This window comes from Phytophthora infestans, genomic scaffold (genome assembly GCF_000142945.1).
Source record: "Phytophthora infestans T30-4 supercont1.3 genomic scaffold, whole genome shotgun sequence".
In the NCBI taxonomy this organism is placed as follows: domain Eukaryota; phylum Oomycota; class Peronosporomycetes; order Peronosporales; family Peronosporaceae; genus Phytophthora; species Phytophthora infestans.
Genome location: NW_003303756.1, coordinates 87,021 through 101,969, shown reverse-complemented (window position 1 = coordinate 101,969; position 14,949 = coordinate 87,021). Strand labels below are relative to the sequence as shown.

The following is a 14,949-nucleotide window of genomic DNA, read 5'->3' as shown; positions in this document are numbered from 1 at the left end:
GAGGGAAGATTGGGCCTGAGGAGTTCACGCCTTGTCCTTTGGACAGGTAGAGGAGCGCTGCGAAGAGGAACGTCCTCGGTGGAGAGAAGAACTCGATATAATTTTATTTTTAGCGGCAAGGACGTCATCTTGGTTGAGGAGCGGAAATAGCATCCACCGATCGACTACACAAAGGCGACTTCGATTTAGCAAGAATCAGCGCGCGGGGGTGGGGGATCTCAGCTTTGATTAACGTTGATTTACTTTATCACTGCGGTGGACCTTGAGGCATGATGGGGGCGAATCCAAGCGCCTTTATGGCTTTTGGAGCGTATTCACGTATCCTCGTGGTCGATGACGCTGGTCGTTGTGGCTGAGTTGCTCCTTTGAGGAGTGCAGGTATGTCGCTGCTCATGTTTTCGTTGAGCATGGCTTGCAACGCTGTTGGTCCACCACGCGCCACAATCGCATTCTTTAAGCTCACTACAGTAACAAGGTTAGAACTGGACCAACGACGTGTTTTAACGTAGAGTTCGCACCTTCCGAAGAAATATTAGACACGACCCACACAGCATACTCGGACTCTTTGAGCTCAACAGCCGTACCAGAGTGTCAACAGCTCTAGATAACTCGACAACAGCAGCCGCGTCGCTGACACCGCCTGTGGTCATGAGAGCTACGCCGAGTAGAGCAAGTTGAACAAGTTGATCGTCTTGCGTGGCCCCACCAGGAGACTGGATAATGCCAAGAAGAGCTTCCAGGGCTCCACAGCGAGCCATGCGGAGTCGACACTGATCAGATGAAGCGAAGTTCACCAGCAGGAATAATGCGTTTAACCGCATAGAAGTGGTGGATCCGCCCTCAGCTGCACTCAAACCTTGCAGAAGCTTTACAAGGGACTCGATACTACTGACCAGAGCTGCATCGGGACAGAGATCAGCCACTTGTCCAGCTTGAGTCATGGTCGTTAAAGCCTTGAGCGACTCACTTAGTACGCGCAGGTTGCTGCTCGTTGCAGAGATGGCTACAACAACTTGAAGCACAACGTCGTAGGTCGTCGGAGTGAGCTTCATCTTGAGTACTTCGTCAGCGAGCAGCATGTTTAACAAGGTCATCACCACAAGAAGCAGATCATTCTTGCCACGACCTGCTGTCGTGATCGAACGCGCTTCATCCGATAGAGCTCGTACTAGACTCAATAGAGCGTGAGAGCCGTCGTGTCCTTCTGACCCGAGAAGCAGTTCGCGTACCTCGTTAAGATCGGGATGATCCTCAACAAACTCTGACACCACACGGAAGGCTTCCAGTTTAATTCGAGGGTCTACAGCGCCAAGTAGGTCGAGAGCGGCCCGCACACCTTCACCTTGAAGCAAAATGCGTCGGACGTCCACTTCTTCATGGTCCACTGAACGACGTTGCCGACTCTGAGGTCGTCGGTGACGTTGTTGGCTGTGACGATTCTTCCCAGCTTTTAGGATGGCATTAAACACTGCTAACGCGTTGGTGACAGAGCGATGCGCGTCTGGTACGGGGACGTTGCGTCGGACACTCTCAACAATTTGGCGGATCAAAGACTGGAGAAATGCTGAATCCATATCAGCAACACTTGCAAGCCGACTCATCGCGCCTAGTGCCTTGCGTTGACTAGAACTCTGCTCGTACTCCAGTAGTTGATCACTCAGCGTTTCAAGGATGCTGTGTGCGACCAGCTTGGGGACAAGTTCGGCGTCTTTGGACAAGCTGTAGACTATCCACACAGCGTTATTGTGTACGCCAAACTCACGTTGGGTGTATTCGAACTGCTTCTCAACGACCAAGAGCTCACACAGTTTTGGCAGCAGATTCGAAGACACAATTCGGCGACTTACAATCTGGCTGCGGTCGCACATTTTACCGAGAAGAGCGAGCACGCACGCTTCAATCTCACAGCGACGAGGCGTCTCTACTAGCGGCGAGAAGAGAATCTGGGCCAGCACTGGCACCGTAGCGTTGCGTACAAGAGCATCCAGACAGAGTGAGAACGCGCAGAGGTGAGCTAGAGCCTGTAGTGCGTGTAATACCACAGGTAAATGCACCGACTCGAGGGATTCGATGAGTAGTGAAATGTTTTCTGGGGATACTAGTGAGGCTCGCAGGTCTTCCTGAGCTGCAATTCGTGCGATCAAGAGCGCAGCATGAGCTTGGACACCCGCGCTGTCCACCGGTAAAGTCTCTTTCGTGTTGGATTTCCGACTCGTGTCGGAATGTCCAACAGAAGTTGTTAGAGCTCCGTAGAGCACAGCGGCGATCCCAGGAGCTTCTCCAATCTTCAACAACACTTCGTCGTGCGTGTTTGCTGCACGTGCTAAACACTTGAGAGCTTCAGCTTGTCTGAAAGCCACTGCACGCTTCGAATGTCTCCAACTCCCTGAAGACGGCCGAGTCTCCTGTTTACTTAAATCGCAGCCACATTCGCGAAGCAGGACGGGGATAGCGTCGAGATTAAATAGCGAAGTGATAGCTGGATCTAATTCAGAGAGCGAGCTCAGAAGTTCCCAGCTGCATCGCGCTTGAAGTTCAGAGGCCGATGATGCGTGAATATGCCACAGAATCTGCTGTATTGCGCGTTCGTAGGCCACGCAAGCAGCTCGTCCAGCGTCTCCAGTACGTTGCAGGATGACGAGAACACAGAGCAGCAAGCGAGCACGCACATTTTGGAGTAAACCGTCTTCGACTTGAGCGTACAGAAACTTGAGTAGCTCAAGCAGCAGCTCTTCAATACTCGCAGTCGTCTCAGCTCCAGGCGTGGGCGTATTTACCGTCATTTCCACTAGACTTAAGAAGAGCTCCATCGCTTTTTCTCCGTTGACATCTCCGCAGAAAACCGGCATTAACGGCGTGAAGAAGACATGAAGCAAGGCAGCATTCCGACAAATATCGTCGAAACAGGTGGAGCTGTTCACTGCCAGCCAATGCACGAGCTCCAGCACTTGCTCAACAAGATTCAACGCACCATTTCGTGCTTGTGAACTTCGATCGGATGGGTCCATCTCACTCACTAACATAAAGGCGTTGCAGAGCCATCGGGCGTCAATTTGACCGACGACGACAACGCCGCTGCCTCCCGTTCGAGCGTTCTCCTCCAACTGAGCCCTAACAAGCCCAGCTAACTCTAAAACGTGCGCTATTTGAGTACTTTCCAGCCGAGGTCTCTCCTGGAAGTCATTGTCTTCATCCCCACGTTGTCGTGCAAAAGCTACCGCCAGCAGGGCGTTGAGATCCCAGCGAGCAAGATACAATTCTCCAAAGCTGCTCAAAGTCGACGATATACTTCGATCAGGCGGACTCCAGCCAGAGATCTTGACCAGAGACGCCACACAATCGCTTGCAATGATCGATGCCAGTTTACTCGCTGATGAGAATTCATCCTTCGTCACTTCTGGCTCATGTTCAGTCGCCATGGCAACGTTTTGAGCCTTTTCAGCATCGGCCACAAGGTAACTCGTGAAGGAATCGATGGCTTGCTCTTTCGTCGGCGCGTGAGTTAGCACGTAGCGTTCGAGGAAACGCAACAGATACGCCACACGCTCTCGCCGCTCCTCTTCAGACCTGGCAGCGTCGAATTGTTGTAGCGCTCTAGCAAACTCTTCGTTGAGATCGGCACTGTATCCAAGCATTCCCAAAAGTGCAACCGGCAGCGCCTTGTCACCAGGTGCAATCAACGGATTGTTCTCCAACGCGCTGCGCGTTCCAGCAGCTTTCATCTCTTCGATTAAGTGTCCTGTACTTGCTAATAGCAGCAAGAGCTGGAGCACCAAATGGCGCGATAGATTGGCTTCACGCTCGGGTACTTGGAACACATGAAGAAGCTTGGGTAGCAACGCTGCTGTGCCTTTGAATGTGCTGCAACCAGTAAGGACGAGCGCATCTCCCCAAGCTTCACGGACATCCAGCATTGCTTGCAACGCTCCCTCAATTACACGAGGTGGTAAACTATCTCCTCCGCAGCTCAACACTACAAGACACTGGCAGCATAAATTACTTCGCTGTTCAGCTACCTGTTCCTCTGGTTCGTCAGACAAGGGCAAGTGCGCGACTACAGACAACATTCGACACGAATTCCTCAGCAATTCTTCGTCTGGTTTCTCTGTTTTTTCCACCATGTGCAACCAGTCTCGAAGAAAGCACATCCAAGTGGAAGTTGATGCTTGAGACAAGAGTGTCGAAGCTAGTGCTGGGGTTAATGGACTCACGCTTTCGACGATACAAGTCCACAGCATTGCATCCTCTGGATCTAACGATACCTTGGAAGGGTGAGCAGATAAACACACAGAGGGATGAACCAGCAGCAGTTGGTGAAGCAAAACAGTCAGTGCTCGACGTGAATCTCCCTCAGAGCGCAACATGTCGGATATCCCCGACCTCATGGCTGATTCTGGCGGACAACTCGAGTGCACGAAGCTGAGGTAAACACTCAACGCTATCTTCAACGGTTGATTAGCATCGTCGCTCTCGAAGGAACCGCAGTACAATGCCAGCAGCGCCGGTAACTTCGCAAGGAATCGCTGACTGACGACAAATCCTCGAGAGATGGACACGTATAGCACTTGAGTGAGGACCACAGCCAACTCGGACGCATCGGTACCTGGTTGCGTGAATACAATCAGAAGTTGTTCCAGAATTTGGTTGTCGCCGACGGACTCACGAGCGCGCTCGGGGTCGTTCTGGAAGGCTGACACCACGATGCGCTCGGCCATTTCACGATGCTGACGTGATGCACTAACGAGCAGAACGGTGAGCAGTTCAGCGAGTAGTTTGGGTGTCAACGGGTAGTAGAATTTCTTGCTAGTGTCTGCCGTTGTTAGTGAGAATGCACCACGAAGAACACGTAAGGCTGGAAGCTGTCGCTTGGGTGTTTGATGTGCCGCCACACGGGCTTCAAGTAGAGCTGCCAGATCCAACAATTTCTGTGGATGCCACTTGACTTTGGCCTCCTGTTCGTGCGCCACATCTAACAGATTAGCGAGTAACGTTAACCCACGTGCCACTTCCACTGGAGTGAACTCCTCATCCTGCAAGTCGTCGCCTTCTTTGTGGAGAGTCAAGCTTTGAAGAATGATAGCGCATATGCGAGATAGTATATCTCTTGAGGAGTGATTGACCAAACCGACACAGCCAGCAGTACTCATCAAGTAGACAAGCTGCAGTGCGTCGCGAGATACTGTAATGGGCGTACTCTGGTCTGAATTCTGTAGCAGACTTTCGAGTAATACGACGAGAGGTTTGTTCTGAGCGAGTGTAGCTCGTAGTTCGCGGTTTGCTTTCGCTAGAGCGACCAACCCGGTCAATGCCAGTTGTCGTTTACCTGGTAACGCATGTGTCTCGTTCAGTTTTGATGGTTCTTGGTCATCCGCGAGTACACACGACAGAAAGTGTGATGGTAATTTGGACGCAGCGAGGCCTGAAGCCACGGTCAAGCCAGCAATAGCGAGGTTCGTGAGGATTTCAACTGTCCTTCGGGCTCCTAAGATATCGCGCTCTTGCTGCTGGATACTCAACGCGAGCATCGGTAAATGTCCACTCACTTCCACGATTCGTTCTGGTCCGTAAAGTGCACGGGATAACTCGGTCAATAGTGTACACGTCAATTTGAGTCGTTCATCGAGACTTTGGTTGATCTCTTTGTTGTCGTTTGCTGCGTGAATGTCCACCGATTCTTGTACGAATCCCACGAGACGTGCCACACAATGTGGATCGGTCAACAGCAGTGCCTGCACCTCTGTATCTCCTCGAGATAAGTCGAGGACCAGAGTCAATAACAAGTTCTGCACCTTGATGTTGCTCGCTTGACACAGCGCTGCTACGAGAGCTGGTATACCGTCCGCCACGATCAAAGCAACACGTACATCGCGCTGCTTTAGCACTGCAAGCAACAATTGTGCAGACGGGATTGCAACCTCTTCACTTGATGATCCAACTAGCTTAAGCAGCGCTGGGATATCTTCTCCACTGTTAAACAGCGTTGCGTATGGAGAAGAGAGCTCTCCATTGCCAACGAAAGCACGGATCAGCTCGATTATCAATCGACCCAACGTAGGGAAGAAATCGACAGCAGACAGCCATCGTTTCAGAGGTAAAAGCTGAGGAAGAAGAGCGTTTTTTCCTTGTGCAAGGGTCTCGACTGGCGTCTTGAAGTTGCTTCCGAAAGGACAGCCAAACACGTTAAACAGGATCGACAGCAGCATCTCACACCACCGTCCGGTGAGCTTTGCTGGGCCACTTTCACCATCTAGAAGACGGCAAATTCGAGGCAGTAACTCCAGAAAACGCACGTGTACAGCAGGGACTGCTGAGACTTTGACGAGTACACTTAATAGCAAATGAAGCAGCTCTGGTACCTCTGCAGTGTCATCTCTCGATGCGATGCCAGTAGCAGTCATTGTCTCCACGATACCGAAGAGTTTCGGCACCACTTGAGCCACATCAAACGCGAGGACGATGCCTTCTACTTGAGAGAAAACCATGTGTAACATTGTACACGAGTCTTCGAAGACACGACGATCGAAAGTGGGAGCTGTGTTGGCTCCAGTCGTTGTTAGGATCCCACCTGCCGAGCTACTGACAGCGAGGTCAGACAAGATGAGGACGCCGTCCATGCTGCACAATCCTGGCAACGTGGGCATGTTTGCTGCCATGAGAGACAAGATGGGTGTGATGCGAGCTTGTAATGGTCTGGACTCGCTCTGAAGCAAGCCTTTCAGTCGAGCTACAGTGCGGTCGGAAGAGAACAACAGCTCCGTCTCCTCACCATGTAGCGTTGCGAGATGAAGCATACAGCGCAGAGCTTCATCCAATATCTGGCGATCATGAAGCAGTACAAGACTATCAAGTGCACGAGGTACGTGCAGCTCGAGAGCATCTTCACTCAGTTTAGTTGAGAACGATATGAGACGGCGACACACTCGCAGTACATGCAGCACGGTCGCAAACTGCAGCGACCAGTTCAACCGAGTTCGCTCTGCTGTGTCAGTAGCTTCTGGACTTGATTCTTCGCTGTAAGTCGACTCTCGTCGAATGAGCACAAGACTTTCAGGTCGGCTGGGCAGGCGTTTACCGCCGAAATGATGCAGTGAAGTCGCTACTAAGTTAATGAGACCCCTAGGAGCTTCTCCTTTCTGGAATTGAGCTGCAATCTCGTTGTGCGATGTCAATACGCTCAGACAGCTGAAGGCATCTCGCAGCTCACTTAGCGGTATAGATTGAGGATCCTGAGCGTAAATGTGCAGCCATTCGGCCAGATGCAGTAGGACGGCACTCCAGCGTTCGTCACTGGGTTCTTTCTCGGCTTTCGTTGGACTACATGTAGTCAACGGCTCGTTCGATGCCCATACTTGTTTGTTAAGTATACGCGCGAGAAGTTGCAATGCTGGGCGGCGAACGTTTGGCTCTACCGCTTCAAGTAGAGCAGCAACCGGTGTACATACTTGCTTGTGAACAAGTAGAGCGAGCACGGTCTCAGCTTCCGGCTCCTTCTCCGTCGCAGTTCTGAGCACACTCAACACATGCGAGACGACGGATCTGGGTAGATTCAAACAGTCAGGAGCACGCAGACCACAGCTAATTAGGACGTCGAGCCCACGAGGCTCTTCCCATATCCAGCTACGCACACAGCTCGCGGTAGTTTCCATTTTTTCAGGTTCATTTGAGCTGGACACTTGTGGTGTTGCTAGAAGCGTCAAAGTCCAGATAGTCGTTGCGACGTTTTCAGGCTTCACGCTTTCATCTTTAGTGTAGTCCGCTTGAGCCAGCAACCGTGCAATTGCCGAACGTTCAAGACGAAGTTGTGGGGCGTGACCAAAGAAGGCCAAATAGCCCAAAGTCTCGGTAGCCATGAGCTGTACAATCTCCAGTCGGTCGTCGTAGCTTGGAAGAGGTAGCACTTGAGATAGCAATCTCCCAATAGATGGAAGATCATCAAGAGATGCCAAGATTCGAGCTGTGGCTTCGTCCATAACCAAACGCTGAATCGACCGCATAGTGTGGAGCAGCCTCACGATACTGTCATCCGTAGCAGAAATACTTGAGCTTTGTAGACATGACAGCAAGAAAGGAAGCGGCTGGACGGTACCGCCTGTGATCTCCAATACATACGAACGACTCGCCGGCGACACTTCCATGACGTCGGCAAATGCGCGCAGCGATAGTAGAAGCAAGTGCGTCAGTTGTTGCGTATGAGGCGCCACCATGAAGCGGAACATTGGAGCCACTAGATCAGGAGAAGCCTCGAGGTACGGCACCATGATCGGCAAGGAACTTAACCCAGCAAGTGCTTCTGCAAGCTGCTCACGTTGTGGATTTGGTAGCTCTGGTGTGCCAAGAGCAAGTGCCTTCAAGACGAGAGGGAATCCTCCAGCATGTACCAGCAGTTCACGGTAGGGAGTTTGTGCTGAAAGCGTACGGATGATCGCAGAGAGCGACACTGTCAGCGCCAGTATGAGAGATTCGCCTTCTGACGGGAGCAAATCGGGTGCAACACCCAAAGTCACGGACAACCACAGCTCGAAGTACGCGACTATAACTTCAACACCACCTTCCTCCACGATGACTTGCTCGTCGTAAGGAAGCGAGCACAATTGCCGCAAGACGTCAAGACACTCCCACACCAACTGCGAAAGCCTCGTAGGGCTAGCTGTAAAGTACAACGCTGCGTCTTCACTTTCAGCTTCAGGTAATTGTGGATCGATAATCCTAACACGCAGCAAATCTAACAACAAACTCGTGAATTCCAGCTCGGATAGTCGACGCACAGCCTGGTCACCCAGTGACTTACAAAGCCGAGCAGCAGTTTGAACCGAATGAAGACGGCGAGTTTGCAGCGTCTTGTCGGCATTCTCAGACTCCATCATGTCTCGTTCTGACACTAAAATATACGGCGGTAACCTCACGTAGACGTCATTTTCATGGAGAAGTACAGCGATTTTCCTTGTCCCTGCGATGCACGCAAGAAGGCCTAGAACAGTCTCGTCGTTCTCACCCAGGACTCCTTCGTTGCCCCTCAGTTCTTGTACAATACGTCCAAGTGCTTCACCGCTGTCTTCTAGAGTGATCGTCGTCTTGTGCTCTTCCACTGTAACGAGCAGTGCGAACACACGAAGCACGTTACGAATCGTCTTCGCGCTTGTACCTTGATGAACGAAGCAGACTCGTAGCAATGACACCGTCTTTTTCGGCAAGAAGAACTTGAGCGAATCGTCCGCTAGCAGCGCTAGTACTAGACGGCTGATGTTCTTGCCCAGCGTCTGAGTGTGTAGCTGTAGCAAAGGCGTGAGTACATCCGCAATGATCTCTTCACCTTTAAGTCCCTGCCGAACGCGTGAGAATTGTACCAATGTACCTAGCAGTCTTACAGCACGGTCAAGTACGCGATCGTGCGGCACGTTAGCCGGTTTCCTCAGAATGCCGTGCACTAGTGTGGCTGGAACGTCAAGTGCTACCAGCTTCATCGGATTATCACCACGCGCTGCGAGTTTGGACAACACGTAGGCAGCAGCTTCCACGACCACAAGGCTAGTAGAGGTCAGCAGCTTGGACAGTGTCTGCAGCGCCCCACGTTTGGTAGCTGCGTCTTGAAGCGTAGTATTCTGCTTTAGCCAACAGGCCAAAGTGTAGCATCCACATCTCGCGACGAGTTCGCTGGAATGTTGTAGAGCCTGGCATAACACAGCCACAGAGAGGGTATCAACAACCTCAAGCGTGCGATATTGTTCGGCGCAGTTGCTTAGAAGCAGCAACGTTTGCTCCAGCACAGCTGTCTGTAGACTTGGAAAGGCAATGAAGTCCAGCATTGCAGCGCGAGACCCAAGCTCAGCTCGACGAGGTTCATCACTCTTGATAACTCCCTTCTTGAAGGAATCTCTGGCCATACTCTGGTACATTTCTTCGTCGTCTTTCAAGCACGAGTCATTATTATCCTCTTGTTGAGCCTGAATAGACGATGAAGCGCTAGACAAGGCTTCCTTATCCATTTCGTCACTTTGAGACACTAGACGAGATACTTCTCTCTCCGACAGATAATCCTTCACTGCAGCAGGTAAAGCGGACGTCGTAAGCTGTAGCAGAAGCAATAACGAGTCGCCTCGTTCAGCGATACGTGAGGCATTTCTGGGGGCGAAAGACAAGTTGGCAAGACAAGTGACCGTCAGCTCCACCATCTCCAGCTCATCAGCACCACTCGCGCCACTCAGACCAAGTCTCAACCGAGCTAAAAGAGCCTCTACGCACTCACGAAATCCGAAGCGAGTCTTGTTGAAGGACTCACGAGTGAGATGCCGGACGACGAGCAACGCTGCACGTGCGATACGTGGATTGATGTGGGAAACCAACTTGACTACTGCCAGTACATCAATGCAGCGTGATAATTCGAGTGCTTGTGCTGGCATCGGAGCCAGCTCTCCCAGTACAAGCATGGTACTCTCCACGATAGAACCATTCGAGCCTTTGAGCAACGCACTTAACTCTGCGACGACAGGAGCTTCACACTGAAGAAGGAACTTCTTGTTGGCGTCGTTGCCCACCACAATCACTGCGAGAGCTCTGGCCGCACCTTTAGCCACTTCGAGGACTTCGTGATGGACGAGAGATAATAATTTCTCGAAACACACTTTTCCTCCTAGCTTGACTTTGTTTCCAGCGTGAGATCCAAGCTTCACGACAGCTAGCAAGACATTCTCCAGAACATTTCTCCGTTGGGAAGATAGTCGATCTACCAGCGGAGACGCAGCACCCGCAGCTCCCAATCGCACTTTATTCGCTTCATGTCGAGTGGCTAGATTGGCTACCAAGAGAGCTGCGTAGCGCTGTAATCCAGGAAGTTCAGACTGTAAACTTGCAATGATCCCTGATAGTAGAACTTCTCCACCTTCGTTCAGAATAACTCCACGGTTCTCTTGAGCTTCAGCCAAGTAGGCAAGGAGTTGAGCTGTTGGAACGCGCACAAAGCCACTGGGATGACGCAACAACTTGGTAAGTAGAGGGACAAGTCCAGCTGATACCAGACGGCGTTGGTTGTTGCTACTTGCAAATGTCCCCATGGCTAGTGCACGCGTCCACGCCGCACAAAGCCGTTCATCGTCGTCAGCGCTCACAATTCGTACAAGCGCTGCGGATTGATCACATTCGAGTAATTCTTTCTTTGACGCCCTAGCTGCAGGACTTGAGCCTTCACACAACGCCGCAAGCGCCTGAAGTCCTTTGATCTGCAACTTTCGAGACGTATCTTGGTCTTCTGAAGTCTTTGTTACGAGTTCTACCAGGAAGCTCGTTGCGCCTAATTCCTCGAAATGTTGACGATTCCCGTCGTGTCGATGAACCAGGTGACGCACAAGTCCACACGCTCGACGTCGTACAGCGTATTCAGGACGTTGTTGCAGTGCTCGCATCACTACTGAAGCTCCATTAGCGTCGTATACAAACCGAGGAACTCCGGGCTGTTCACACGCAAGTCGTTGGAGTAGATGAAGACTGGCATGAGCCACAGGGGCAAGAGCTGAGTCGACATGGCGCAGTGTAAAGTCCACCATCTTGGACGTAGCCACGACTCTTCTAGCGGGTACTTCTGCTTGTAGCGTCTCGACTTCTGCTTCGTCGTCAATCTCAGCTTGCGCTTCGACATGTGCAGGGGACCTAGCAGCACTGCAGACCCAAGCTAGAGCATCCAGAGTCTCAGCAAGGAGCTCAGAGTTTAGAGCGGTGGATGGAGAGTGCAGCAGAAGTAGCAAAGCCTCTAGTAGTCTACGCTCCACAACGAGGTGCTGGATCGTTGCATCTCTTCGAGCCAACAGTCCGAGAAAGCGAAGCACGTGACGTTGTGGGAGCACACCACGGCCAGTAGATGCACGTTCACGATCAAGAAGAAGCTGCTGAATGGCGTTCAGCACAACTGGCACAGCTAAAGTGCGACGTAAACCTGGAGTCTTCGATCTTGCTAGCTCACTCATTGTGTCGATTGCAAGTCGAGCGATGGGATCGCAGAAATGAGGGAATAAATCCATAATACATAGGAAATGGGGCGCCACAATGAGAGCTTGCTTGGTCGTCTCGCAGCACGCTGTCCGGAATACACTTCGAATTACCCAGTACAGAGGCTTTAGACCTGATAGGACGACCTTCTTTTCTTCAGCTTCCAAGTCACTGGAGACTTGAATCGTCGCTGGATCAAACGCTGGTTGGTTACCGATGCATCGCTGTAACAATTGGAGAAGACCCGACACTGAATCTGGGATCTGAGCGAAAGCGACACATTTGTCTTCGTACTGGAAAAGGTTTCCCCACACTCGACACGCAGCAACAGCCACTGCGATATCCACACTGGAAGTTGCTAACAGTTTCGCCAAATGACGCTGCGTTACGGTGGAGGGAATATCAATCGAGTTAAGTCGCTTGAATAGCCGTCGCAGCAGTGTAGCCCCCAACAACTGAGCTCGTGTGTTGAGTGATGCTTGCAGTAAATTGGCGATGCGATCGGGATCACTGGCGAAAATCTGCTCCAGCGCCCGTGTGTTTTTATGAGCAGTGAGGCCTTCCAGGAAGCCTAAAACTTGTTCGTGAAGGGCTTCATGATCCACTCGTGAAGCAACATTCAACGCCTGGTCTACAAAAAAGGTTGACGAGCTGATGTGTTCATTGATCAGTGCTGAATGTCCCGCAAGAGCGCCGAGTAAGGGGGTCAAGCCGAACAGATGCTCTGGTTGATGCTTCTGGAAGAGCGCGCCGAGTATCTGCAGTGCATCAGGCGTAGTCTCCAATAACTTACAGAAAGATAAACTGCAGTCATCGCCGTTGCTGCAGCATTCGAGAAAGAGAACCAATAAACTGGGGAGGAAGTCAGCGCTTGCACCTCGAAGGTATTCCAGCATTCTGACCACGCTTTCTGCTTCGCACAAGTATTTTTTGACGTGAGACGCTGTACTGAGAGCTGCCAGCAACTTCAGCGCGTAGGTCGACCCAATGCCGAGTCTCTCAATCGCACGAGCATACACAAGCGTCAAAACGTCATTCCCCTGCATGCCTTCGCAGCTTGCAATAGTGCTGACACGCAGTGGGTGTAATGCTCCCGACGACGACGAGAGTTCCGGACGCACTAATGGGCCTGTGCGAGAAACCAACGCCTCATTTGTGACTGTTGCTAGTGCAAATATCGCGAGTCTTGCCACTTTCTCGTCACGTCCAGGACCTGATAGAGTCACCAACTGCACGAGATTCTGTGGAGCATCAACTTGAAACAGTGTCTGTCGTACGCGATCATTCGCGTGGAGAGCGACGATACCCAGCGCGTATGCAGTGGATACAAGGACTTCAGGCGAGCCACCGACCAGCAGCTTCGCGAGGATACCCAAATTGGTCTCGGAACAGATCGAGGAGTGAAAAATACTGGACTTGGCTAGACTCGCGAACAGGAAACTCGTTGCACTCGCGGCGGGAGATCTCTTTGCTGCACCTCGAAGCGTCTCGAGCATACGTCCTAGTGCCGCTGTGGTTTGCTCTCGTGGAAAAATCGTGTCGGTCTCGTCAGCGATGAGGGATAATGCGAAGATGACAACGTCGACATTCGGGTTTGTAGGCGACATAAGACGCAGGAAAGTGTCGATACAACCAAGTCGCAACAGCTCCACTAAGTTCTCGGCTGTACGTGCCCAGGCGTCAGTAATCGGTCAGAATAGCAGAAACAACAGCAGCTATCTTGTCGTACTGTTTGGAAGGGAAAGTCCAATGGAGGCGACGGCAGTCCTGGCTATTGCAGGGTGTGGCGAGTGTACTAAATCCATCAGCACCCCAAGTGTCTTATAAGTCGATAGCTCGGCTTTCACAGCATCTGCAACACAGAAACAAACTGGGAGGTCAATCCACAGGCACTTGACTTGCGATCGAGGCAGCAATTGCTCTCACTCTGTCGCAGCGTTAGTCGTAGAGCCTTGAGCGAAGCCAATACGAGCTCCTCATTATCTCGTTTAATCAGTTCTGTTAGACGTCCGATGAGCCCAGCCTCACAGAGTGGTCGAATCACGTTTGCTTCACAGCAGGAATCTCCAATTAGACTAAAAAAGGCTGTAGAATTTCTTAAGCTGCAGACGAACTCACAGCTGCCGGCACAGAGAGCAAAAATGACTTCGAGTGCCAGATGCGTCGCTTGCTGATCTTGACTGTCGAGCAGAGCCATGACCTTGTCCATTCCCTTTACAGCGAGAAAGATCTTGGCCACCGACGCTGACCAAAAATCCATCAGTATGAACTCTACCTTGTCAGCTCCAACACTTCGACCTACCTCGCTGAACAATCCTCGATAGTAATGCAAGCCCCGCACTCCTTGCAATTGGATCCACACAATCCACCAGCGCGACTAGTGGGGAAACCCACGTCTCGTCCAGCATCGTTGAAATGGCGCAAAGAGCTTCGCTTGGAGTCTACACACATCGCTCGTTAGACACTCTTAAGCCTCGAATGACTGCAATCGCTACGAACCATTTTCTTAAAGGGGTCTCGATGTGTTGCCTCAAGGTTGGTGGGGCTTGAGGTTCTCGATTCTACAGACTCGACGTCGCTTTCGCTCCAAAAGGGACCCGTGACCCACAGTGTTTTTTCGACGCGACGTAGATACTGGTACACATCTGCCTGCTCCGAGCTACTGGGGATGTGTGGAGACCCGAAAACCGCATCCAGCGATTGCGACGCACCCATGCTGCGTCTGATGAACTATTAGTGACCCAGGTTGAAGCCGGTGTAGCAAAACCGGTTTTACTGGTAGTGCTCCGGCTCAAGGTAAAAGTGTTTTACACACAGTTTCATGCTGGGAAAACTACCGGTATACCAGCAGTAAAAAGTAAGAAGTAAAGTATGACGGCTATTGACAGTGAAAGAAGTTAAACTCATAGCTCGAGGAATGTTTCTGAGCTGGAGTAATAAAGTGCAGGATGGAGGGCTGTGTGACGGGGTCAC

At 51.5% G+C, this 14,949-nt stretch overlaps 1 protein-coding gene across 1 annotated transcript; it reads right to left on the bottom strand.

Annotated features, from left to right (window-relative positions):
* Positions 1 to 247: 247 nt before the first annotated feature.
* On the bottom strand, positions 248 to 14,691 carry PITG_02073 (uncharacterized protein; the record flags this gene model as incomplete). The annotated part of the gene is made up of 16 exons (XM_002906998.1): positions 248 to 458; positions 550 to 1,342; positions 1,403 to 2,189; positions 2,259 to 2,951; positions 3,018 to 3,999; positions 4,063 to 7,287; positions 7,330 to 8,662; positions 8,714 to 8,837; positions 8,880 to 9,904; positions 9,992 to 11,213; positions 11,259 to 13,639; positions 13,706 to 13,828; positions 13,903 to 14,025; positions 14,095 to 14,220; positions 14,279 to 14,417; positions 14,476 to 14,691. 16 exons carry the CDS (start codon positions 14,689 to 14,691, stop codon positions 248 to 250), a joined length of 13,503 nt encoding a protein of 4,500 aa, XP_002907044.1.
* Between the last annotated feature and the right edge of the window lie 258 nt (positions 14,692 to 14,949).